At 42.6% G+C, this 26253-nt stretch overlaps 1 protein-coding gene across 3 annotated transcripts in view; it reads right to left on the reverse strand.

Annotated features, from left to right (window-relative positions):
* Positions 1–1609: 1609 nt before the first annotated feature.
* Positions 1610–26253, reverse strand: part of LOC113429319 (F-box DNA helicase 1) — a 55886-nt gene continuing 31242 nt past the window's right edge. For 2 of the 3 annotated variants that reach the window (XM_087968925.1, XM_087968926.1), the window contains 10 exons: positions 24288–24374; positions 22788–22924; positions 21242–21341; positions 21033–21157; positions 19853–19913; positions 9864–10058; positions 8156–8281; positions 7219–7334; positions 5896–6027; positions 1610–1816 (listed from right to left, as the gene is read on the reverse strand). In XM_087968925.1, coding sequence (XP_087825051.1) covers positions 1637–1816; positions 5896–6027; positions 7219–7334; positions 8156–8281; positions 9864–10058; positions 19853–19913; positions 21033–21157; positions 21242–21341; positions 22788–22924; positions 24288–24374 — 1259 coding nt within the window. In that variant the 3' untranslated portion in view covers positions 1610–1636. The remainder of the gene's footprint in view (positions 1817–5895; positions 6028–7218; positions 7335–8155; positions 8282–9863; positions 10059–19852; positions 19914–21032; positions 21158–21241; positions 21342–22787; positions 22925–24287; positions 24375–26253) is intronic. The other variant, XR_015750180.1, reaches the window with a different exon arrangement.

Consider the following 26253-nt stretch of genomic DNA (forward strand, 5'->3'; position numbering starts at 1 on the left):
GGACTTCAACTCCCAGAATTCTGGGAGTTGAAGTCCACAACTCTTGGACTTCAACTCATGAAGTTCTGGACTTCAACTCATTACTCTTTAATGCTTGTGGACTTCAACTCCCAGAATTCTCCAGGCAGCTGGCTGGAGAATTCTGGGAGTTGAAGTCCATAACTCTTAAAGTTGCCAAGTTTGGAGAGCTCTGCTGTAAAATCTCCATTCCCTCCCCGTTCCTGGGGGAAGGTTACTGCAAAATTCCTGTTCCCTCCCCCACCCCACTAACCTGCTTTCCAGCTCCGTTCTCCTGTGCAGGGCAACCAAAGAAAACCCAGGTGATCAGCTGGGACTCAATGGGAGGCGGAGAAGAGATGGGGTTGGCGGGGCCAGTCAGAGGTGGGATTTTCCGGTTCTCCGAACTACTCAAAATTTCTGCTACCAGTTCTGTAGAACCGGTAAGAACCAGCTGAATACCACCTCTGGTCTGATCAGTTAAATCTACAGGCAGCCTCAACTTAAAACAGTTCGTTTAGTGACAGGGGTGGGATTCTAACGGTTTAGCCCAGTTCGGACGAACTGAATGTTAAATTTGCATCTGGTTCACCCAAAGCGGTATTTGAAATGACCGGCTGGCCCCGCCCACCATGCCCCTCTCCTCCCAGTCTCCATGCAGCCCATTTTCAAGGTGGGTAAGTCTGCATGGAGGTTCTCAGGGCGTGAAAAACGGGCTTTCCAGAAGTCCAGAAACGGGCCTGTTTCCGGCTTCCGGAGGGCCTCCAGAGCTCGGGGGGGAAGCCATTTTTGCCCTCCCGGAGGCCCGAGGGAAGCCTCCGGACTCTGGGGAAGGCAAAAAAACAGCCCTCCCGGAAGTTTCACTAGGCCACGCCCACCTAGCAACTGGGCAGCTAACTGGTTGCTGGGATTTTTGAATCCCACCCCTGTTTTGTGATTGTTCAAAGTGGTGCGGTGGCCTAGAGGGTGGAGCTCTGGCCTCACAGTCAGGAGGCTGTGAGTTCGATCCTAGGTAGAGGCAGATATTTTTCTCTCTGGGCACGATGAGAAGAGATCTGCCGAACAAAACTCTGTACTGGTGACAGGAAGGGCATCTGGCCATTCAAACACTGAGCTCCATTCAGTTGCCCAGACTCCACCCCGATGCAAGGGATTATGAGGATGATTCAGTGACCGTTCAAAGTTACAACGGCACTGGGGAAAAAAAGGGAGGACGATTGTTTTTCACATCGCACAGTTACAGCAGCCCCTCTGGTCATGTGATCAGAATTCCGATGCTTGGCAACTGGCTCATATTTATGACGGTCGCGAATGTGTCCCACGGTCAGTGATCCTCTTTGGCGACCTTCCGACAAGCAAAGTTCCTCACTGAACAACAGCGCTGATTCACTTTACACTCAGGAGAAGGGTCATAAAAAGGGGTCCAAATTCACGTAACACCCGTCTCGCTTGGCAACAAAAATCTGGTGCTCTCATGGTCGTGGACTTATTGAGTCCTCTTTTTTTTACAATTCTTTGCTTTGCTTTGCTTTTTCTTAAAAAACATCCAGTGCAATCTTTCTTTTCTACTTCCTTCCTTTCTTTTTCTTTCTTTCTTTCTTTCTTTTCTTTCTCTTTCTTTCTTTTCTTCCTTCCTTCCTTAAGAACTCAAAAGGCTTTCGAGGAGGATGCGAGCCACGGATGGAACCTCAATGTTTTCCGGGGGACAGGCAGCGTCCTGCCCCGTCGTGGGAGATCCTATGAGCCGTGCAATGGGTCCAAGAGTCCACGCTGCGCAAGAATGGCAAAGTAATCCCTCGGGGGTTTTGGTGCCGTCGGCCTGCCAGAAAGAAGTTGAGGGAGGGGGAACAAAACAGAAAACAGTGAGGTTAGGAAGATGACGATGATCTCTACCCACCAGTGTTTGTGGGACGTGGCTCTAAACAGCACCGTCCTGACTCTGGAGTAGCTATAGAAGAAAATCTTCTATAGGGTTGAACTGTGAGGTGCTCGGTGCTCTTCGAGCTTGGTGGTTTTCTTGCAGATGATTCATGACCCAAACAGGTAACATCATCAGTGCCAGAAGGAAGGGGTTGCTGAAGTGGAGGAGGAGAAAGTGAGGAGGAGGAGAACTATGGGGTCCTTGGTGGTCTCTGACCTTGGCGATTTTCTTGCAGATGTTTCATGACCCAACTGGGTAACATTCATCAGTGCTAGAAGGGAATGGAGTTTATGGAGGGAGGAGGAGGAGGAGGAGGAGGAGGAGGAGGAGAACTATGGGGTCCTTGGTGGTCTCTGAGCTTGGCAATTTTCTTGCAGATGTTTCATGACCCAACTGGGTAACATTCATTAGTGTTAGAAGGGAATGGAGTTATGGAGGAGGAGGAGGAGGGGGGGAGGAGGAGGAGGAGGAGGAGGAGGAGGAGGAGGAGGAGGAGGAGGAGGAGGAGGAGAACTATGGGGTCCTTGGTGGTCTCTGAGCTTGGCGATTTTCTTGCAGATGTTTCATGACCCAACTGGGTAACATTCATCAGTGTTAGAAGGGAATGGAGTTATGGAGGAGGAGGAGGGGGAGGAGGAGGAGGAGGAGGAGGAGGGAGGAGGAGGAGGAGGAGGAGAACTATGGGGTCCTGGTGGTCTCTGAGCTTGGCATTTTCTTGCAGAGGATCCAACTGGGTAACATTCATCAGTGTTAGAAGGGAATGGAGTTATGGAGGAGGAGGAGGAGGAGGGAGGAGGAGGAGGAGGAGGAGGAGGAGGAGGAGGAGGAGGAGGAGGAGGAGGGAGGAGGAGGAGGAGGAGGAGGAGGAGGAGGAGGAGAACAACTATGGGGTCCTTGGTGGTCTCTGAACTTGGCAGTTTTCTTGCAGATGTTGCACCACCCACAGTAGGTAACATCATCCCTGCTAGAAGGAAATGGGGTTTGCAGAGTGGGAGGAAGAGGAGGTGGAGGAAGAACACGAGGTCCAGGGTTGAAGAAACTGTTCCTCTCCATAAGTTTCAGCCAACATTTTTATCCCAGAACAACCATGAACATAAGGAAGTTGAGAAGGGGAGAAAGAAACCCCTTCTTTTGGGGCAGCCCCTCCAATACTGGAATACTGCTATCTTGTCACCCTTGGTCCTTCTTTTCTCCACAACTGCCCAAACCCAATTCCTGCAACTGTTCTTCGTATGTTTTAGTCTCCAGGCTTTTAACCATCTTAGTTGCTCTTCTTTGCACTTTTTCCAAAGTCTCCACATTTTTGTTGTAACCGGCTGACCCAAACTGGATGCAGGATTCCAGGTGTGGGCCTTACTAGATTATTGCATATTGTATATATAATTCCCTCAACATTGTCAAACTATTTACTAAGTCTGCATTACTATTACTATTAATCCTCCCATCTGTCAGCCTTCAAGATCTACCTTTGCTTCGCATCTTTCAGCTGCCATAAGTAACGGGGGAGGAGGGGGATTAAGTATGGGAAGCGAGCTGGAGGTGGTACAAACTGGCATTGTATAAACTGAGGGGGAGAGCGCATTCTTGCTTAGGTTTCTATTTCTTGCTTAGCTTTTTTTTCTCTGTGCAGCTGCAAACTTTTATCAAAGTATGCCAAGGTCAACGGACAGAGGCCTCATCACCACCTGAAGATGTCCACATGATCATATTCACAACTTTTAATTGGAAGAATCATTTGAACTATTGGGGGTGGGATCATTTCCATCACTTTGTATATGCGATTTACGCGCCTAATTTCTCAGATTCAGAATTCTATTGTAGCTACCACTTCATTTCCAGTAAAAGATATCTTTGCTCTAACTAAAAGAGTCTAAGTATTTCTTTCTTGGATTTTGAATGGAGCTCAGCCTGACACCATCTTTCTTTCACCTCCTCCCACTTATGACTGTGTGACTGCAGCCTTGTTGCTTGTATCCTAACGATTGATATTGACTGTTTCCTAGTGTCAGACACTCATAAAATATATATATGGTCGTTTTATAGAAAGGGTGGGGGGGAAGGGGTTTGGAAGACAAATGCGGCAGCTTGGAAATTTAAAATGCATTCCATAAATGTTTTCAAAGATAGTAATTAGGTGACTGGAATTTATGCCGGGCAAAATTCTAACTGGAGAGCCTGATTGATGACTCTGGGCTATGGATGTGTCCCATTGGAGGATATGAATTATGATACACCCAGGGGGTGAGGGGGGAAACCAGGGTCAAGGGTGACAATGAATGAGGTGTCTCAGAGTCCCCCAGGCAGTGCCGGCATGTTAACTCCCAATAAATCCTTTTGAAGTTTTGGAAGTTTGGCTCGAGACTCATGATTTCAATGGGGGAAACTGCCTGACACCTAGTATGATTTGATTGCTTATTGTTCCCTATGACTATTATTAAGTGTTGTACCTGATGATTCTTGACTCTTGATGGGTGTATCTTTTCTTTTATGCACACTGAGAGCATTTGCACCAAAGACAAATTCCTTGGGTGTCCAAGGAATTATGTCATACTTAGCCAATGAAGAATTCTATTCTATTCTATTCTATTCTATTCTATTCTATTCTATTCTATTCTATTCTATTCTATTCTATTCTATTCTTATTGCACCCTATGACTATTATTAAGTGTTGTACCTGATGATTCTTGACTCTTGACAAATGTATCTTTTCTTTTATATACACTGAGAGCTTTTGCACCAAGACAAATTCCTTGTGTGTCCAATCACACTTGGCCAATAAAGAATTCTATTCTATTCTATTCTATTCTATTCTATTCTATTCTATTCTATTCTATTCTATTCTATTCTATTCTGTTGTCTATTCTTGACTCTGACAAATGTATCTTTCCTTTATGTACACTGAGAGCTTTTGCACCAAGACAAATTCCTTGTGTGTCCAATCACACTTGACCAATAAAAGATTTCTATTCTATTCAATTCTACTCTAGTTTTTATTCTATTCTATTCTATTCTATTCTATTCTATTCTATTCTATTCTATTCTATTCTATTCCTATTTCCTATTCTATTCTCAATATTCTATTCTATTCCTAATCTATTCTACTCTACTCTAGTTTTATTTCTTTTTTCTATTCTATTCTAGTTTTATTTCTATTCTATTCTATTCTGCGTTCTATTTTATTCTATTTTCTATTCTAATTCTATTTTCCATTCTATTCTAATTGGGGTAACTGCTGGAATCCTGACACCTGGTATGATTTGATTGCTTATTGTTCCCTATGACTATCATTTAGTGTTGTACCTGATGGATCTTTTCTTTTATGTATACTGAGAACATTTGCACCAAAGACAAATTCCTTGTGTGTCCACTTGGCCAATAAAGAATTCTATTCTATTCTATTCTATTCTATTCTATTCTATTCTATTCTAATTCTAATTCTAATTCTATTCTATGTTTTATTTCTATTCTATTCTAAGTTTTATTTCTATTCTATTCCATTGCATTGCTATTTTACTCTAGTTTTATTTCTTTTCTATTCTATTCTAGTTTTATTTCTATTCTATTCTATTATATTCTGCATTCTATTTTATTCTATTTTCTATTCTAATTCCTTCTATTTTCTATTCTAGTCTATTCTTTCTATTTTCTATTCTATTCTTTCTATTTTCTAGCCTATTCTTTTTATTTTCTATTCTATTCTTTGTTTTTCTATTCTATTCTAATGGGGGTAACGGAATCCTGACACCTAGTATGATTTGATTGCTTATTGTATCCTATGACTATCATTATTAAGTGTTGTATCTGATGATGCTTGACTCTTGACAAATGTCTCTTTTCTTTTGTATAGACTGAGAGTATTTGCACCAAGACAAATGCCTCGTGTGTCTAGTCACACTTGGCCAATAAAGAATTCTATTCTATCTGTCTAGATGACTCTGTGTTACTGAGCCAGTTGCTTACTAAACCAAGATACGTACGTAAACAAAATTTATCCTTTTTGGGATGAGCACAGAATCCGCTGGGATGGAGTTGCAGCAGAGCTGTTCTGAACACCAAAGCGACATATTCTTGCAAACTTCCTCAGTTAATTCAAAGCGTACGTAGTATTCCTTGCGGGAGGGAGGGGAGGACAAAAACAAAAACAAAACACAGAAATGTTTAGCCAGCTAGGAAACAAGAGAGGCTCCTTCCTGAGCACTGGAACACAGGCAGTCCTCAACTTACGGCCGCAATTCAGAGTCCCAAATTTTCGGTCGCTTAAGCGAGACATTGAGTTTTTGTCTCCGTTTGACCCCCCCCCTCCCTTGACACGGTCGTTAAGTGAATCTTCAAGCTAGGAACACAGTTGTTCAGTGAACCTGGCTTCCCTGTTGAGTTGGCCAGCCAGAAGGTCACATCCTGTGACTCAGTCATAAAGATGAGATTCATCGCTGGAGGCTGGGCTGCCATTTGTCAGAAATGGTGTAGGGTCTCCTGCTTGGACGGGGGTGGGGGGGTTGGACTAGATGACCTACAACAGTTGACGGCGAACCTTTTTGTTGTGGTGGGCCGAAAGCACGTGCCTAATGAGCCCCGCCCCCGCCTCGCGCCATAACATCCCCGCCCCACCCCCTTACTTGCAATGGGCATGCGCGCACCTCCCAGCTGATTTTTCGGTCCGTTTGAGGCCTTTTTCACCCATCCGGAGGCTCGAGGGAAGCCTCTGCAGCCTCGGGAGGCCGAAAAATGGGCCTGTTTTGGCAGTATACCGGAAGTGCCGAAACGGGCCCGTTTTTCGGCCTCCAAAGACGGGAGAGGCTTCCCTCAAACCCCTGGGAAGGGGAAAACGGCCTCCCCGGACTCCAGAGGCTGAAAATGGGCACTTCCGGTATTTCCAGAAGACCCGTTTTTCGGCCTCCCGAACCACCAGAGGCTTCCCTTGAGCCTCAGGGAGGCCGAAAAAGGCCTCAAAGGGGCCGAAAATCAGCCAGGAGGTGCGCGTATGCGCAGTGCAGGAAAATTTGGCTGGGGTTCGCGTGCCCGCACAAATGGCTCTGTGTGCCACCTGTGGCACTTGTGCCATAGGTTCGCCATCACGGGCCTACAAGATCCCTCCCAATTCTGATGATCTGTTATCTGTTATGAGTCAGTTGCCAAGCGTCTGAATTTGGATCGTGTGACCACGGGGATGCCGGAACAGTTTGCTTAATGTGGAAAACAGGGCATAAGTCACGGTTTTTTTTTTTCAGCACCATTGTAACTTTGCTAAATGAGTGGTCGTAAGTCGAGGACCGCCTGCATTGTGAAGGGCTTGAATTCACCTTAGTGACTTTTAGGATATCGGCAAGAAATCTGGACATGACAAGACGCTTCTTGGCTCGAGTGACAGCGACGTACAGCAAATTCCACTCATCTTCCGGAATGGCCTCTGGGACAGCTTAAGGCGAGAGGGAAGGAGGGAAAAAATGGAGTTTAATGGGAGTTCTTTGAACAGATCTGCTCCAAACACACGCCTCAACTCTTGAGCATTGAGTGGTGCCCCATCCCAGCTGCCAGGAAAGGGAGGTGTTCCATTGCTGATTGGATGTTGCTATCAGGGCTTTCCCAAAAAAGGAGGGAGGGAAGAATGGATGGGTGGATGGAAGGATGGAAGGAAAGAAGGAAGGGGAAAGGGAAAGGAAAATGGAGGGAGGGAGAGTGAAAACGAAGGAAAGAAGGAAGGAAGGAAGGAAGGAAGGAAGGAAGGAAGGAAGGAAGGAAGGAAGGAAGGAAGGAAGGAAGGAAGGAAGGAAGTGTTCCACTGTTGATTAGAAATTGCTATCAGGGCTTCCCTAAAAAGGAGAGGGAGGGAGGGAGGGAAGGAGGAGAATGGATAGATAGATGGAAGGAAAGTTAGAAGAAGGTGAAAGAAAGGGGGAAAGAAAAGGAAGGAAGGAAGGGGAGGGAGGAAGAAGAAGGGAAGAAGGAAGAGAGGGAGGGAGGGAGGAAAGAAGGAAGGAAGGAGATAGAGATAGATGGAGGGGAGGAAGGAAGATGATTGAGATGGAGGAGAAGAAGGAAGGAAGGAACATGAAATAGAAAGAGGGGAGGAAGGAAAGAAGGGAGGAAGGAACATGATAGAGATAATAGAAGGAGGGGAATGAGTGAGGAAGGAAGGAAGGAAGGAAGGAAGGAAGGAAGGAAGGAAGGAAGGAAGGAAGGAAGGAAGGAAGGAAGGAAGGAAGGAAGGAAGGAAGGAAGGAAGGGAATTATACCCACCAGGTAGACTCCGCGGCAACCTTCCAAGGTAGGGCCATGTAAATGGGATGCTCACAAAGTCGCCCGCAACTTGGACGGTGTCAAATTCCAGCCCTTTGGCCTTGTGCACAGTCCCTAGGATGTAATCTAAAATACACAGAGGAGAAACAAGGAGGTCACTTGGCTTTGTCAGAAGGTGGCAAAAGGGAATCCCGTGATCCCAGTGGCCAAGCATCTGAATTGCGATCATGTGACTGTGTGGCTGCTACAACGGTCGTTAAGTGTGAACCACGGTCCTAAGTGCCATTTTTTTTCCAAGTGCCGTTGTAACTTTTTTAAAAAATATTTTTTAATAAATAAAGTTTTATTAAACAAAAAGAAAACATTTAAAAACAGTGAACATGCTGCAATCATCCTGACCCACCTAATTGTCATAGAGAGCTGTTTCAGATGACAAATAATACATATTTACATAGTATATATATCTGTATCAACAATTCTTTATACTCCTAATCCGTTATCTTAACATCCTTATTGTGATGACCCACAAAAATAACGAAGTCACAAAAGTAGAAAAAATTCCCTTTAATGCCTCCAACTTGGCCCCCAGTGTCCAGTTATCCTCGGCTGAAGATCAAACTCTCCCAAAAAACGGTCTATGAAGGGAGTAAATGCAGTCCAAACCCAAAGTAAAGATAATTAGAAATAAAAGAAACCAACACAAACCATGCTGAAGTAATTAACATGGCAGGACAGGATGATAAATTACAGACTTCCAAAAGATAACGCAGCACCCAGTCGAGAGGACGCCAAAGACCAGATTAGCCTCAACACAGATAATGCACACTTTGCTTCCAGCAAAGAGCTGTGTGCAAGCGCTCCACTTATACCATGTTCTCCCAGCTGCAACTAATGAAAGGGAACAGGGCCGCTTTCTCTCCCGTAAGCCACGTTGCTCCCTTCTCTGTTCCTCCCTGCATGCCCTAGGATGAAGAGGGGGTGGCCCTGGGCCTTCTTCTGAATGCTCAGCCGGACTGTGCCCTTCCCCTGTTTCTTCCACAGCCACTGGAGCCACACACCCACTCAGCTGCTTAATCTCTCCCTCAGAATCAGACTCCAACTAGGGCATGACAGAGTCAGAGATATTTCATGAGAAGAATCCTCCACTCCTCTGCTCGCAACAGAATACCCTATGCCTCCAGACTTGAAATTTTAGGCTCAGACAGCCTAGAACTATGTGCGTCCGGTTCGACCTAAGTGTAGTACATAAAATTATCTGCTACAATCTCCTACCAGTCAATGACTACTTCAGCTTCAACTGCAACAACGCAAAAGCACACAATAGATACAAACTCAAGGTAAACTGCACCAAACTCAATTGCAGGAAATACGACTTCAGCAACAGAGTGGTCAATGCCTGGAATACTCTACCTGACTCTGTGGTTTCATCCCCAAACTCCAAAAACTTTAGCCTTAGACTGTCTACTATTGACCTCACCCCTTTCCTAAGAGGTCTGTAGGGGGCGTGCATAAGTGCACCATCGTGCCTACCGTCCCTGTCCTAATGTTCCCTTTCTATTAGTATCCATTTCATGTACTCACAATCATGTTTATACTTATATCTGTTATCTAATACATGCTTGACAAAATAAACAAATAAATAAAATAAATAAAGTAGCTAGTTTGAATTCTATTCATGTGGATCTGGTTGTTCGCACATGACATTTACCTGCATCTTTTGGATCCAAGACATGGCACTGGGATATTCTCTCCAGCAGCTCCGGAATACGTTCCCGATATTTCTCCACAATTCCAATTTTTACTTCCAGTTGTTTGTCTTCTGCTTTTTCAGCATAGTCCCTGATGCTGGCCAAGCCCTTCTCAGCCCACCTCTTGATGAAGAAATCCTTTATCTCGAGTTTCACTAGGAAGATCAAATAAGAGGGTTTATTTTTTTTTCAAGAGGCAACTGGACTTTCTGTTTTTTCTTTGAAGATGTTTCGCTTCTCCTCCAAGAAGCTTCTTCAGCTCAGACTAGATGGTGAAGGAATGGAAGGATTTATACTCCTTGCAGACGGCTGGTCATTTGCATCCTTTTTAGAGATATGTTGGGACCACTTGGAGGCTCCTATCTGACCTCCTTCCAACCTCCAAGTGGCCTCACCAACTCTTGGAGAGAGTCTAACGACCAGACGAAATTATAAAGTTGTTTATGTTAGGTATAACATTGATACCAAATATGGTTTGGGTGAATAAATATATAAAACTTAGATATCATGGTTTAAGTGCTTATCACTTTAAGCACAATGCTGCAGGCAATTAGTCGATTAAGGGTGCGGTTAGAAGTTACAATATAAGGAAGCATTAGAAGCTGGAAAGCTTACTGTAACTGCTGCTGCGACTAACTGTCTTACTGCGACTAATTGTGAGTGCCTGTGACTGAACTGTTCTTGTCTGCTACTGTTTGCTGATTTACTGCGTAATTCTACTGTTCTACTGTTTGAACTTCTTGCTGAATATCCAGCGTTTGTTCCTCTGGAGAGAGGCACCGGAGGAGGAGAAGATATCTTTATCGGCTGATAAAGATATTGCAAGGACTCTTAACTTGGACTATACTAGTGAGTCTTACTGGATGGAAATACTGTGAATGACTTAATGGACTGAATGACAATGCTTAAACTCTAACTGGATTAAAAACTATTTAAACTACAAACAGTGTTTGTTTTCAGTGTGTGTATACTCTGGGGCCCTTCCGCTCTCCTTTGGCTGCCTGGCTTGACTACTGCTGCAATACTCTGCTAGGGGTTAATCCCCAAACACTAACATTGGTTATGGGCCCAGCAGCATAGTCTAACTAACTAAGGATATAGCAGAGAGAGTTGGTGTGAGTTGCACATTACTGTAAAAAACAAACTGTTTTAATTAGTTTAAAATAGTCAAAATATCTGAAGAGCAATGGCACAAGTAAATTTGTCACAACTGTCCATGATATCCAGGCTGGATGGAACAAACTATGTTTCATGGTCAATGAAATGTAGTTTACTTCTACGCAGAGAAGGATTGTGGGACATTATAGAAAACCCACCAGATGTGAGTAGCTGGGATCCTGCTGATGATGATGATAAAGAAAAGTTACAAGACTTTAAACTAAAGAATGAGCAGGCTTTATGCATCATAGGACTGACTCTCTGTGATCAGCAGCTTGTCCATATTCGTGGAGAAGAAAATGCTGCAAACTGCTGGGAGAACCTCAGGAAGATTTATGTTCGGGACAGTGTGGGAGCACATATAAATCTTACACGGAAGCTTTTTCGAACGCATCTTCAGAGGAATGGAGATATGTTAGTTCATTTAAACTGTATGAAAGCATTTTTCAAGAATTGCAAGAAAAAGAGCTTATATTTAATGAACTGCAACAAGTCTACATAATATTATCTTCATTAGATCAAAGCTATGATGACTATGTGACTTCGTTAGAGGTATTGCCAAAAGAAAGCCTCTCATTAACCGAGATTACAGGCAGGCTACTAGAAGAAGCCAGAAGAAGGTGTGAGCGTGACGAGCTGAGAGAAGATAAGAAAGAAGAGAAATTATCTTCAAAGCTTGAAAGAAACCAGATTAGCAAAATAAAGCACCCGGAAGAAGAGAATTTATCTTCGACGGCATACACAATTAAAAAGTGTTTTAATTGTGGAGGCAGAGGACATCTGGCAAGGTTCTGCAAAAGAGAAAAAGCCAGAATGTAAAAAAAGCCAAAGAAAGCATTTGAACTAGCCACGTTTAACAAATCTGATGTGAAGAATGATCTATGGGTGGTTGACAGTGGCGCATCCCACTGCATCACAAGAGATAAGACAAAATTTATAAAAATGTCTAAAAGCTCTCAACATATATCTCTTGCCAACGGTTGGAATCTTAAAGCAAAAGGTCAAGGTTTTGCACATTGTCCGTGCATAAACCAGGATATAAAAATGTTGTATGTACCGCAACTAAAGTTTAATTTGCTTTCAGTAAGGGTATTAGATAAATTAGGTTATGTAATTACTTTTAAGGATAATAATTGCATAATTGAAAAGATAACAAAAGGGTAACTGCAGCTTTAAATGGAACATTATATGTATTAGATAATAGTAAGAAAGGGGAGGCTCATACTGTATTTAATAATATAAAACCTCATAATGAATGTATCCATTTATTGCATAGGCGTTTGGGGCATGTAAATTTTAAAATGCTAAAACGTACAGTTGAGTTATCTGAAGGAATAAGGTTAAAACCTTGTGATAAATATTTGCGTTGTAATGTTTGCTGTGAAGATAAGAGCAAGGTATTGCCTGCAAATAGGCTAAATGGTTTCAAAACAAAAGAACCTTTAGAAGTAGTATTTGCAGACATAATAGGTCCAAAGAAACCCAGTATGGGGGTGCTAGATATATACTGAGCATTATGGACCATTATTCTAGATATGGGTTTTGCTATTTAATGAAAAGCAAAACTGAAACATATCAACATTTTTTCAATTGGCTTAAGTTTGCTGAAAGAAAGTCTAAAAAGGCAACTGATAACCCTGGTGACAGATAATGGCACGGAATTTATTAATAACAAATTCCAGAACAGACTTAAGGTAGCTGGAATAGAGCATAAGAAGTCTGCTCCATACAGGCCAGAACATAACGCTTTTATTGAAAGAAGAGGCCAAACACTACAAGCAATGGTTAGAACAATGTTAAATGATTCTGGGTTACCTGATTCTTTGTGGGGGAGGCTACAATGTGTGCTAATAACATATTGAACAACGTTGTTAATACAACAACAGGTGAAATACCATTCACCAGGTGGCATGGCAGGAAACCTGACCTAAGTTACCTGCACACATTTGGTGCACCAGCATGGGTGCATATCCCTAAACAACTCAGAAAAAAAGGGGAACATAGAGCTAAAAGATTTTTCTTCGTTGGTTATCAGGCAAACCATAGGGCATATAGATTTTGGGAGAAAGGCACATCTAAAGTGTTATGTAGTGCTAGTGCCCAATTTCTAGAACATGAAGGATGGGAGAAATTAGAACAGGATGCCAATAAAGATGTAATTATTGAATCCTATAGAAATCCCATTAGTTATCCCTGTAACTTTAAAAATAAAGTAAAGAGACAAATACAGGATGAAATAGTGCCCATAAAGGAAGAAACAGATTCAATAGCTGAACAGGATGAGGAAGATGAACAGGTAGTAGTTCAACAAAGTCCTCCTGTAAGCCCTGTAATTCCCAGAAGAACTACACGTGTATCTAGACCGCCTGATAGGTACCAGGCTAACACAGTATGCCAGATTAATCAAGTTCCTAATTCTGTTGAAGAAATTAAAAAGTATCCTACTAAGGAAAAAGAAAGATGGTATGCAGCAATGAATAAGGAACTGAATTCATTAAGAGATATGAAGGTGTATGAAAATGCCAAATTACCTGTAGGAAAGAAATCCATTGGCTGCAAATGGATATTTAAGGTAAAAATAGATAAAGATGGTAATTTAATCCATAAGGCAAGGTTAGTAGCCCAAGGTTTTAGGCAGAATGCTAATGACTATGATGAGGTGTTTGCACCTAGTCTTAAGGCAGCAACCTTGAGGGCAGCTTTAGTGTGGGCAGCTAGTAAAAACTATATAGTTAACCATTTAGATGTGGAAACTGCTTACTTGCACGCCCATTAAAGCATACTATTTATATGAAAAAACCTGTTGGTATTAAAAGTGAAAATAAGAATAATAATGATTGTTGGTTGTTAAAGAAAAGCCTCTATGGTCTAAAACAATCAGGCTATGAATGGAACCAGTATATTGTAAAGGAACTAGACAATATAGGATTTAAAGCTGGTTTAGCCGATCCATGTCTGTTTAAGAGAGAGACAAATGGGAAAGTATCATTATTATTACTATTCACAGATGACATTGCATTGATAACTGAAACTAATGATGAAGCAAATAAAATAATAGCATCATTAGGAAAGAGAATAAAGGAGTGGTTTCCGGTTTGTCGGCTTCGCGAGCGGTAGGGATTCGCGAAGCTGCGCGATCCCTGCCGCGCTAGCCGTTTTGGGGCTCCGACCCGGACGGGTGCGGAGCAAGGCTGCCCTGCAGGGGTAGCTGAAGGTAAGGGGATCCGGAGGAAGGGTTTGGGGTGTTGCAGACCCCCTCCCTGGCCGGCAGAACCCCCTGTTACCAGGACGGTGCAGCGGCGGTCCGTAATGGCCGCCACAAAGAAGTTGACAGCCGGGCAAGTATGTGCAGGAGGAAGAAGAAAGTTATTGAAAGTAAAAGTTCTTCTTGGTCGACCCAGGGCTTTGAGATTTATCTAATTTAATTCCTGGAAAAGATGGTTTTCTGATGATTTCTTCCACAAGAGAAAAAAAAGCGGCTATTTTGAGGTGCTGAAGGAAAGTTACTCTCCCTCCCGACGGAATTAAGCCGGAAGGGAGAGGATAAAGAAAATATATAAATTTGGATCTTGTTGGAGGAGATGCCTTGAAGACTTGAGGACAGAAATACAATCTTAATAAGGCTTTAAAATATAGACTTGGATTCTTTTTTTTTTTATTTGTTTGATACCACCCTGGAAGAGGAAGGGGGAATTTTGGCTTGCTTGGATTTATTGAGGATTGTGGATTTTGGGATTGTTTTGCCTTTCTCTCGGAATATTTGGTTGGTGTAAGAAGAAAGAGGAATAAAGAAAAGAAAAGATTTATTTATAATGGCTTTCCTTTTTGAAGACCTGAGGGATGAATATGAGCAAACAAAAGCAACCTGCAAAGATGGCATGGAAAAAGCTTTTCTATTTCTAGAAATGGCGCTGGTCAATTACCAACAGACAATGGAACAGATGGAAACGGAAGAAGAACAACAAGGAAGAGACGAAGACGCCATCTTCATTGAATCCCAAAACTTATCTAAGGAAGAAGGAAGGAAGAGAGCAAGGAAAATGAAGGACTTAAGATCTAAAAAAACATTTGAGAAAGAGAAAAATATGATTCAAAGTAAATATAATGATAACAAACAAGAGAAAAAGGGAACACAACAGAGAAGGGATCCCAGCAAGGTAGAGGTTAGAAGAAGAAGGGGGTAGGAAGATTTGGTGGGGGAAGAAAGAAAGGGGAAAGGCGGAGAAAAGCCTCAAAGCTTTAAAATTGGATGGGAGAAGAGGATTTTTTTAGAGACAAAGGATGAAATATAATTTTCTGTAAGAAAGATTCTGCTAAGGTACAGAAGATGGTATTGTAACATTTATATTTGAAATAGTAAATTAGAATGGTTTAAGATTTAATAAGAAATTAAAATGTTGAAGTTTTTAATAATGATTGATTTTTAAAATGTAATAAAATATCGAAGGAAAGGAGGATACAATGTATTTAAACATTTTTGGTGGATAGAATGTACCAAGCAGAACCAAATTGGGTATTTGTTATGCTGAATGTTAATTTTACTAACTTAGGGGAGGATAGAAAGGCATCATACTCTGATTAGTGATTTCAGGAGAAATTTTTTTTATTATAAGAAGAGATAGAGAGATAAATGAATGGGCAAAAGATACAAATTTAATGATTTAATTAAGATGGATTAAATAAGATAGAAATGTGAAGAGTGATATGTGCTATTATTTTAGCCCATGCAAAGAGAGGTAACTGGGGCCAAGGTACTTTACTAAAAGATTTTTTTATGTTTGTTTGTGTTTGTTTGTGTTTTATGAGAATACTGGGGAAATTATTGTAGAAAGACAGGGAAAGATTTAATATGTAATGATTTGTTTGTTGTTGAAACTTTTAATAAAACTTGTTTTAAAAAAAAAAAAAAAAAAAAAAAAACGAACTAGTAAAAACCACAGCTAGATCAAAGTATGCCTCATTTTCCGTAAATACTAATTTCTGTTAAAATAGCGTCTGAATTTATTTATTTTAGGGAAAATTGAGAAATGTTACCAAAATGTTCAGGATATGTATTCTGCAGTAAATACATAGCTGAGGCCAGGACTTAACAGATTTTAAAGCAAAGAGGGAAAGTGAACTCAATATCAACAAAGGATAGGAGGCATGCACACATTCATTTCAGAATAATATCTTTTAAGTACTTTTTTTTAAATATACAGCTTCATTTCAATCCCCATTGATCAAAGTTTCTTCCTGTCCTGTATTTACATCTATGCAGAGAGAAAGTAATTATGCTTTTTCCTCCCATGTACCTTCTATGAAGTGGACAATGAAACCTCATAATTTCCCACGGGACAAGATTTATGGTCCAAGGACAACTTCTGGAATTCATAGTATCTCACTTTATTATAGAGGCTAGGAAAGAAGAAGGCTGAGTCGCCAATACTTCCTTCTGTCTGCTTTGAAATATTTAGGATGTTGTGGCAAATAATAGCTAAGGTTCCAGTCCCTAAGCAAAGAAATTTTGTTAAGCAAGTAGTTTTGAGCTGCTGGAGGAATGTGAGAATATAAATCTAATCCATCCAAATAGGATTGATTCAAATCCCTGTTGGACTATGAAACAGATCTCTTATGAAGATCAAATTGCTGAAAATTATCACAATCTCCTTGGAGGAAAATAATATCAAGATGTGTCTTATTTTTTTCTTATTTTACTATCATTCCTTAATTTTTCCTACTTTTCATTTGTCATTGCCATTGTCATTTTAAATAAAATATGTGTTTATATAGGAAAGAGAATAAAGATCAAGCAATTAGGGAGATAAAGAAGTATCTCGGTTTGAATATAAATAAAACACGGAAAGGTTTTAAGATATCTCAGGAAGATAAGATAAGCAAATTGCTAAAAGATTACAAGATGGAGCTTTGTAAGCCAGCTAAGACTCCAATGAGTCAGGAGTTTAGCAACACTGATGAACAAAGCCCGGAGTTTGATAAGGTGATTTATCAATCTTTAATTGGTAGTTTGAGTTATATTAGTAATTGGTCTAGACCAGATATTTCGTACTGCGTGAATCAGTTGGCTAGATTCAATTCTGCACCATGTGAAAGACACTGGAATGCAGCTAAGAGGATATTAAGATATCTTAAAAAGACAATGAATTATTCATTGTATTTAGAACCAAAGGGTGATTTAATTCTGAGTGCTTATGCAGATGCTAGCTTTGCATCAGAAAGAGACACTAGAAAGTCGACTTCAGGAACAGCCATAATGCTGGGTAAGACATTAATAGGCTGGAAGTCAATAAGACAACAGCATATAAGTTTGTCTACTATGGAGGCAGAATTCTCCTGTTTATCACTGTTATGTACAGAATTAATAATGTATAAACAAATGTTAATTGATATAGGTATAACTGTGGATTATCCTATAATTATACATGAAGATAATCAGGCAGCAATTCAAATGGCCACAAATATTGGAGTAAAAACAAGGAGCAAGCATACAGATCTAAGATACCTAAACGTGAGACAATCTGTAAGAAGTAAGATGATTCAGCTAGAGTACTGTATGTCGGAGGACAATTTAGCTGATAATTTTACTAAAGCCCAAGGTGCCAGTAAGCACCAGGAGAGTTGTGAAAAATTTGGGGTTAGATTGTAAAGGTATTATATATTTATTTCACCCAAAAGGGGAGTATGTTAGGTATAACATTGATACCAAATATGGTTTGGGTGAATAAATATATAAAACTTAGATATCATGGTTTAAGTGCTTATCACTTTAAGCACAATGCTGCAGGCAATTAGTCGATTAAGGGTGCGGTTAGAAGTTACAATATAAGGAAGCATTAGAAGCTGGAAAGCTTACTGTAACTGCTGCTGCGACTAACTGTCTTACTGCGACTAATTGTGAGTGCCTGTGACTGAACTGTTCTTGTCTGCTACTGTTTGCTGATTTACTGCGTAATTCTACTGTTCTACTGTTTGAACTTCTTGCTGAATATCCAGCGTTTGTTCCTCTGGAGAGAGGCACCGGAGGAGGAGAAGATATCTTTATCGGCTGATAAAGATATTGCAAGGACTCTTAACTTGGACTATACTAGTGAGTCTTACTGGATGGAAATACTGTGAATGACTTAATGGACTGAATGACAATGCTTAAACTCTAACTGGATTAAAAACTATTTAAACTACAAACAGTGTTTGTTTTCAGTGTGTGTATACTCTGGGGCCCTTCCGCTCTCCTTTGGCTGCCTGGCTTGACTACGGCTGCAATACTCTGCTAGGGGTTAATCCCCAAACACTAACAGTTTATAAATTATAAACAACTTCCTTGTGCTTCATGATAGAATAGAGTAAAATAGAATAGAATGTAGAATAGAATAGAAATAGAATAGAATGCAGAATAAATATAGAACAGAATCAGAAATGAATAGAATAGAATGTATAGAAAAGAATAGAGTAGAATAAGAATAGAAGAGGGAATGGAATAGGGAATGGGAAGAATAGAAATGAATGGAATGGAATAAGAATAGTGTAGAGTAGAGTAGAATAAGAATAGAAGAGGGAATGGAATAGGGAATAGAAAGAATAGAAATGAATGGAATGGAATAGGGAATGGAACAGAATAGAGTAGAATAGAATATGAATGTGAATATGAATGTGAATATGAATAGAATCGAGTGTATAGAATAGAACAGAACAGCACAGCACAGAACAGAATAGAATAGGGAGTGGAAAGAATATAAATAAATAGAAATGGAAATGAATGGAATGGAATAGAATACAATAGAACAGAACAGCACAGAACAGAATAGAATAGGGAGTGGAATAGGGAGTGGAAAGAATATAAATAAATAGAAATGGAAATGAATGGAATGGAATGGAATAGAATACAATAGAACAGAACAGCACAGAACAGAATAGAATAGGGAGTGGAATAGGGAGTGGAAAGAATATAAATAAATAGAAATGGAAATGAATGGAATGGAATAGAATACAATAGAACAGAACAGCACAGAACAGAATAGAATAGGGAGTGGAATAGGGAATGGAAAGAATAGAAATGAATAGAATAGAAATGAATGGAATGGAATAGAGTAGAATAGAGTAAAATACAATATACAATAAAATACAATAAGAATAGAATAGAAATGAATAGAATATAGAATATAATATAATACAGAATAGAATAGAATAGAATAAGAGTAGAGTAGAATGGAATAAGAATAGAATAGGGAATGGAAATAGAATAGCATGGAATGGAACAAGAATAAAGTAGAAGAGAATAGAGTAGAAGAAAATAAGAAGATAATAGAAATGAATAGAACAGAATAAGGAACGGAATAGAATACAACAATAACTTTATTGCCACCTTGAATGTACACTAATCGTCATACATTAAAATGAAGTTTTCTTGCCTGCAGCTCTCAGAGGATCAGAGAATGGGGAAGATTCAGTGCCGCCAGCAACTGGACCCTCAAGTGGTATAAACAGAGCTCGTATTTTACACCCAGCCGGGGTAGGAATTCTTCCCTAAGGCCTTCTTGAGTTTCTATACAGGTCGTCCTCAACTTACCAACCAAGATCGCTGTTGTGAAGCGAGGCGTTTGTTAAGCGAGTTTTGCCCCGTTTTATGACCCTTCTTGTCACCGTTGTTAAGCACTGGAGGGGGCTGTAAATGACTGAGCCATTTCAGACTCTCGCTACCTATGACCGTAGTGGCCAGGCTGCTTTACGGTCGTATGTCGAGGGCGACCTTTACACCACTTGCACGAATACAAAAATGCCAGTTGAGAGAACTCACGTTCGGGATGAAGGAGCTTCCAGAGATCATGAATCTTCTCCAGTCCAAAAGCTTTAAGACCCTAATGAGAAGAAGAAAAAAAAAGACAACAAGAACAATATCATGTAGAGCCCTGTGAGATGGGAGTTGTAATCTGATACCCAGTCATAATTACCTGTCTGTATTTTGGGGCTCTTTAACATGCTTCAAATACTAAGGTGGATCTGCAGAATTGACTGTTTGTGCAACATGCTGACCAGCATGGCAGCCTTCCAGTATTTAAAGGGCTGTCACAGAGAAGAGGTGGGAGGGAGGGAGAGGGAGGGAGGGAAGGGAGGAGAAAGAATTAGCAAGGGAAAAAAGTGAAATGAAAGGAAGGAGGGAGAGAGGGAGGGAGGAAAGAAAGAAGGAAAAAGGCGGAGGGAAAGAAAGAAAAAAGTAGAAGGAGGAAAGAAGGAAGGAAGGTAAAAGGGAGGAAGAAAGAAGAAAGAATTAGCAAGGGAAAAAAGTGAAATGAAAGGAAGGAGGGAGGAAGGAGAGAAGGAAAAAGGAAAAAAGGAGGGGAGGGAGGAAGGAAGGAAGGAAAGAAGGGAAAAGGGAGGGAGAGAGGAAGGAAGGAAGGAAAAAGGTGAAAGGAAAGGAAAGAGGGAGGCAGGATGGAAAGAAGGAAAAAGGGAGGAAGGAAAAAGGAAGGAGAAAGGAGGAGGAAGGTAAAAAGGTGAAATGGAAGAAAAGAGGGAGGGAGGGAAGAAGGAAGGAAAAATTGTGAAATGGAAGGAAGGAGGGAAGGAGGAAAGAAGGAAGGAAAGAAGGAAAAGGGGAGGAGGGAGGGGAGGGAGGAGAAAGAAAGAGGAAGGAAAAAGGATGAAAGGAGGAAGGAAGAAGGGAAAAAGAAGGAAGGGAAAAAGAAGTGGAAGGAAGGAGGGAGGAAGGAAAGAAGGGAGGAAAAAGGAGGAAAGAAAAAGGGAGGAAGAATTAGGAAAGAAAAAAGTGAAATGAAAGGAAGGAGGGAGGGAAGAAGGAAAGAAGGAAAAGGAGAAAGGGGGAAGAAGAAGGAGGAACGAAAAGGTGAAAAGGAAGGGAGGAAGGAGAGAGATGGAAGGGAGGAAGGAAGGAAGGAAGGAAGAGGGGAAGAAGGGAGGGAGAAAAAGAGGGAGGGAGGAATCAACCCCTACTCTTTCCTGGGCCTTCTCACACTCACCCCCAGCAGGTGTATCTTAGCAGGTGAGTCTCCACCTGTAACATTCACAGCATCCTCAAAGACGGTTTGGTTGTTCCGGGATAAGCGAGCCACTTTGCCTTCCACGCCGACTCCGCTGACATCACCTGTCGAAAACAGAGCATCGTGTGAGTCCCTCTTACCTGGAGACTTACCTGGAACGACAAAAGAGGCAAACTTAAAACACTCACTTTCCTGGTTGTTTCCCACCAGGGTTTTGTTCCGGACTTTCTTGCAAACATCCAGAAGGGTCGCGCCAACGTAAGCTATTTCGGAGCCAAAGCGAAAACTCTGCAGAAGAGGAAAAGGAGAAAAGGATCCTCCAGTGAGGTGAGAACCGGATCCCAGAATAGAAGTGCTATTTGCTGGCCATTTTATCCCTCTAAGCGATGGCTGGTTTTTCACTCCTAAGGCAGAACTAGAACTCCCCGTCTCCTGGTGATTGGCCCAAAGTCACCCAGCCTGCTTTCATGCTTAAGGCAAGACTAGAACTCACCGTCTCCTGGTGATTGGCCCAAAGTCACCCAGCCTGCTTTCATGTCTAAGGCGGGACTAGAACTCACCTGGTGATTGGCTTAACACCCAGCCAGCTTTCATGTCTAAGGCGGGACTAGAACTCCGTCTCCTAGTGATTGGCCCAAAGTCACCCAGCCTGCTTTCATGCTTAAGGCACGACTAGAACTCACCGTCTCCTGGTGATTGGCTTAAAGTCACCCAGCCAGCTTTTGTGCCTAAGGCAGGACTAGAACTCCCAGTCTCCTGATGATTGGCCCAAAATCACCCAGCCTGCTTTCATGCTTAAGGCAAGACTAGAACTCACCTGGTGATTGGCTTAACACCCAGCCAGCTTTCATGTCTAAGGCGGGACTAGAACTCCCAGTCTCCTAGTGATTGGCCCAAAGTCACCCAGCCTGCTTTCATGCTTAAGGCAAGACTAGAACTCACCTGGTGATTGGCTTAACACCCAGCCAGCTTTCATGTCTAAGGCGGGATTAGAACTCACCATCTCCTGGTGATTGGCCCAAAGTCACCCAGCCTGCTTTCATGCTTAAGGCAAGACTAGAACTCACCTGGTGATTGGCTTAACACCCAGCCAGCTTTCATGTCTAAGGCGGGACTAGAACTCCCAGTCTCCTAGTGATTGGCCCAAAGTCACCCAGCCTGCTTTCATGCTTAAGGCAAGACTAGAACTCACCTGGTGATTGGCTTAACACCCAGCCAGCTTTCATGTCTAAGGCACAACTAGAACTCACCGTCTCCTGGTGATTGGCTTAAAGTCACCCAGCCAGCTTTTGTGCCTAAGGCAGGACTAGAACTCCCAGTCTCCTGGTGATTGGTCCAAAATCACCCAGCCGGCTTTCGTGCCTAAGGCAGGACTAGAACTCACCTGGTGATTGGCTCAACACCTAGCCGGCTTTCATGTCTCAGGGGGAACTAGAACTCACCATCTCCTGGTGATTGGCTCAAAGTCACCCAGTCAGCTTTCAGGCCTGAGGTGGGATTAGAACTAGAGAGGGCCCACAATGAGATCCATGAATTTCTAGGAACTGGATCTTCTGGATTGAATTGTGGATCTTCTCCAAATGGAATTAGAGATTGCTTTCAATTGGAACCAGAGAAGATCACAACGAGATCCCTGAATCGCAAAGAACTGAATCTCCTGGCTCTTCAATCTACAGCTAACCCACAAATCCCGGCCAAACATCTCAGCTAGCCTGCCGTCCTGCCTCGGCTTACCTGGGTCAGGTAGAAGATGCGGCTGTGGGGCACATTCAGAAGTGAGTTGACAGCACCCCGGAAGGTGTAAATCTGTTGGTGTGGATCTCCTACCAAGATCACTCCGCATGTTTGTGAGAGGACAATATCCATAACCGCTAGAGAACGAAAGAAAAAAAAAGAGCTTTAGAAGCTTGATATGGAGAGAGTCAAACAGAGAGAGAGAGAGACAAAGAAACAGAGAGAGAGAGAGAGAGAGAGAGACAGAGAGACAGACAAAGAGAGAGACAGAGAGACAGAGAGACAGAGAAAGACAGAGAGAGAGAGAGAGAGAGAGAGACAAAAGAGAGAGAGAGAGAGAGACAGAGACAGAGAGAGAGACAGAGAGAGAGAAAGACAGAGAGAGAGAGAGAGAGAGAGACAAAGAGAGAGAGAGACAGAGAGAGAGACAGAGAGACAGAGAGAGAGAGAGAAAGACACAGAGAGAGAAACAGAGAGAGAGACAAAGAGACAGAGAGAGAGACTGAGACAGAGAGAGATTATTTATACATTTTTCTTTAACATACATAAGTGCCTAGTAAACAGTATATTGTCTGGGTCAATTTACTTATACATAATAATAGTGACAATAATATTATTTACTTGTAGGTAGTAGTATCCTTCCAACTTCTAATTTCTACCTCTATTATCTAACCATTGATTTAAAAAAATCCCACGTTGAAAAATATTCTGTATCTTCCTTATCCTTTACCTTTAATGTTAACCTATCCATTTCCGCACAATCTATTTTTTTTTAGTTATATTTTCATCTGTGGGAGTTTCCTCATTTTTCCAGTGTTGTGGAGATACAGTTCTCGCTTCTGTCAAAACATAAAGCATTAAGCATATGTTCCCTTTGTCATATTTTTCTAATAATATACCTATAACAAAAACATTTCTGGCTTTAAATTTATGTGTCGCTTTATCATTTCCTCTAACCATGTGTATATTTTCATCCAATTTTGGGGGGTGGGGGGGACTTCGGGCATGTCCATCACATATGGTAGTATGAGCCTGGTATCTGATTGCATCTCCAACATTTGGCGGACATGTTTTTAAACCTCTTTGCTTTGCTGGATTTTAATCTTTAACGAGCCGGGGATTTTAACCTTTTAATCTTTACCATCAATGGGCTGTGGCCCGCCAGCTGCCAGTAGAAGTGGTGGCAAACTCAGACAACGAGGAGGTTGGAGGAGAACCTGGGCCAGTTCTGGAGCCTGGAGAAGGTTCTGGTGGATGCTCAGCGTTGGACACAGAGGTAGAGCCAGGGCCATCCGACTATCATGCCCCTGTCGGAGTCTGAATCCAAGGAGGAAGGCAAACAGCTGACAGGGAGTGTGGCTCCATTGGCTGTGGAGTCCGGCTGGGCAGAGCAGGGGAGAGGCAGAACAAGGGAGAGCCACATTCCCACTCCCTGTCGGCTGCTCGTTTTCCTCCTCGGATTCAGGCTCCTACAGGGACATGACACCACACGTCACTCACCGGGGGTGCAATCTTGGGCCTCATCCACCAAGATGGCATCATACTTGGAAAGAGAAGGTTTCTGGAGTTGCCAAAGTTTCAAGTAACCTAAAAGGCACAAGACCGGTGCTTAAAATCAATATCACTGTACAAAAAAAACCCCCAACATTGCATGATTTTGGGTTCTTGGGCCCCTGCAGAATCACAGCCCACGGTTATTTCAAAAAGGAAGCATCCGTTATAATTACCGTCTCCTAGACTCGAACTCCTTGTCTCCTGGTGATTGGCCCAAACTCACCTAGTTGGTGAGTTCTTCATTCTTAAGGCGGGCCTAGAACTCACTGTCTTCTAGTGACTTGCCCAAAGTTACCCAGGCGGCTTTCATGCTTAAGGTGGGACTAGAACTCACGGTCTCCTAGACTAGAGCTCACGGTTTCCTGGTGATTGGCTCAAATTCACTCAACTGGCTTTCATGCCTAAGGTGGAACTAGAACTCACCGTCTCCTGGTGAGTGGCCCAAAGTCACCAGCTTGCCTACATGCTTTAAGGCAGGTCTAGAACTCACTGTCTCCTTGTCTAGAACTCACTGCTTCCAACTCACTTTGGGTGATTGGCCCAAAGTCACCTAGTTGGCTTTCATGCTTTAAGGCGGGACTAGGACTCACTGACTCCTGGTGATTGGCCCAAAGTCACCCAGTTGGCTTTCATGCTTTAAGGCGGGACTAGGACTCACTGACTCCTGGTGATTGGCCCAAAGTCACCCAGTTGGCTTTCATGCTTTAAGGCGGGACTAGGACTCACTGACTCCTGGTGATTGGCCCAAAGTCACCCAGTTGGCTTTCATGCTTTAAGGCGGGACTAGGACTCATTGACTCCTGGTGATTGGCCCAAAGTCACCCAGTTGGCTTTCATGCTTTAAGGCGGGACTAGGACTCACTGACTCCTGGTGATTGGCCCAAAGTCACCCAGTTGGCTTTCATGCTTTAAGGCGGGCCTAGGACTCACTGACTCCTGGTGATTGGCCCAAAGTCACCCAGTTGGCTTTCATGCTTTAAGGCGGGACTAGGACTCACTGACTCCTGGTGATTGGCCCAAAGTCACCTAGTTGGCTTTCATGCTTTACGGCGGGACTAGGACTCACTGAACCTGGTGATTGGCCCAAAGTCACCCAGTTGGCTTTCATGCCTTAAGGCGGGACTAGGACTCACTGACTCCTGGTGATTGGCCCAAAGTTACCCAGTTGGCTTTCATGCTTTAAGGCGGGACTAGGACTCACTGAACCTGGTGATTGGCCCAAAGTCACCCAGTTGGCTTTCATGCTTTAAGGCGGGACTAGGACTCACTGACTCCTGGTGATTGGCCCAAAGTCACCCAGTTGGCTTTCATGCTTTAAGGCGGGACTAGGACTCACTGAACCTGGTGATTGGCCCAAAGTCACCCAGTTGGCTTTCATGCTTTAAGGCGGGACTAGGACTCACTGACTCCTGGTGATTGGCCCAAAGTCACCTAGTTGGCTTTCATGCTTTACGGCGGGACTAGGACTCACTGAACCTGGTGATTGGCCCAAAGTCACCCAGTTGGCTTTCATGCCTTAAGGCGGGACTAGGACTCACTGACTCCTGGTGATTGGCCCAAAGTTACCCAGTTGGCTTTCATGCTTTAAGGCGGGACTAGGACTCACTGAACCTGGTGATTGGCCCAAAGTCACCCAGTTGGCTTTCATGCTTTAAGGCGGGACTAGGACTCACTGACTCCTGGTGATTGGCCCAAAGTTACCCAGTTGGCTTTCATGCTTTAAGGCGGGACTAGGACTCACTGAACCTGGTGATTGGCCCAAAGTCACCCAGTTGGCTTTCATGCCTTAAGGCGGGACTAGGACTCACTGACTCCTGGTGATTGGCCCAAAGTCACCCAGTTGGCTTTCATGCTTTAAGGCGGGACTAGGACTCACTGACTCCTGGTGATTGGCCCAAAGTCACCCAGTTGG

Source organism: Notechis scutatus, chromosome 6, assembly GCF_049901735.1.
Source record: "Notechis scutatus isolate UNSWTSFEM ecotype Mainland chromosome 6, rNotScu1.2, whole genome shotgun sequence".
Taxonomy (NCBI): domain Eukaryota; kingdom Metazoa; phylum Chordata; class Lepidosauria; order Squamata; family Elapidae; genus Notechis; species Notechis scutatus.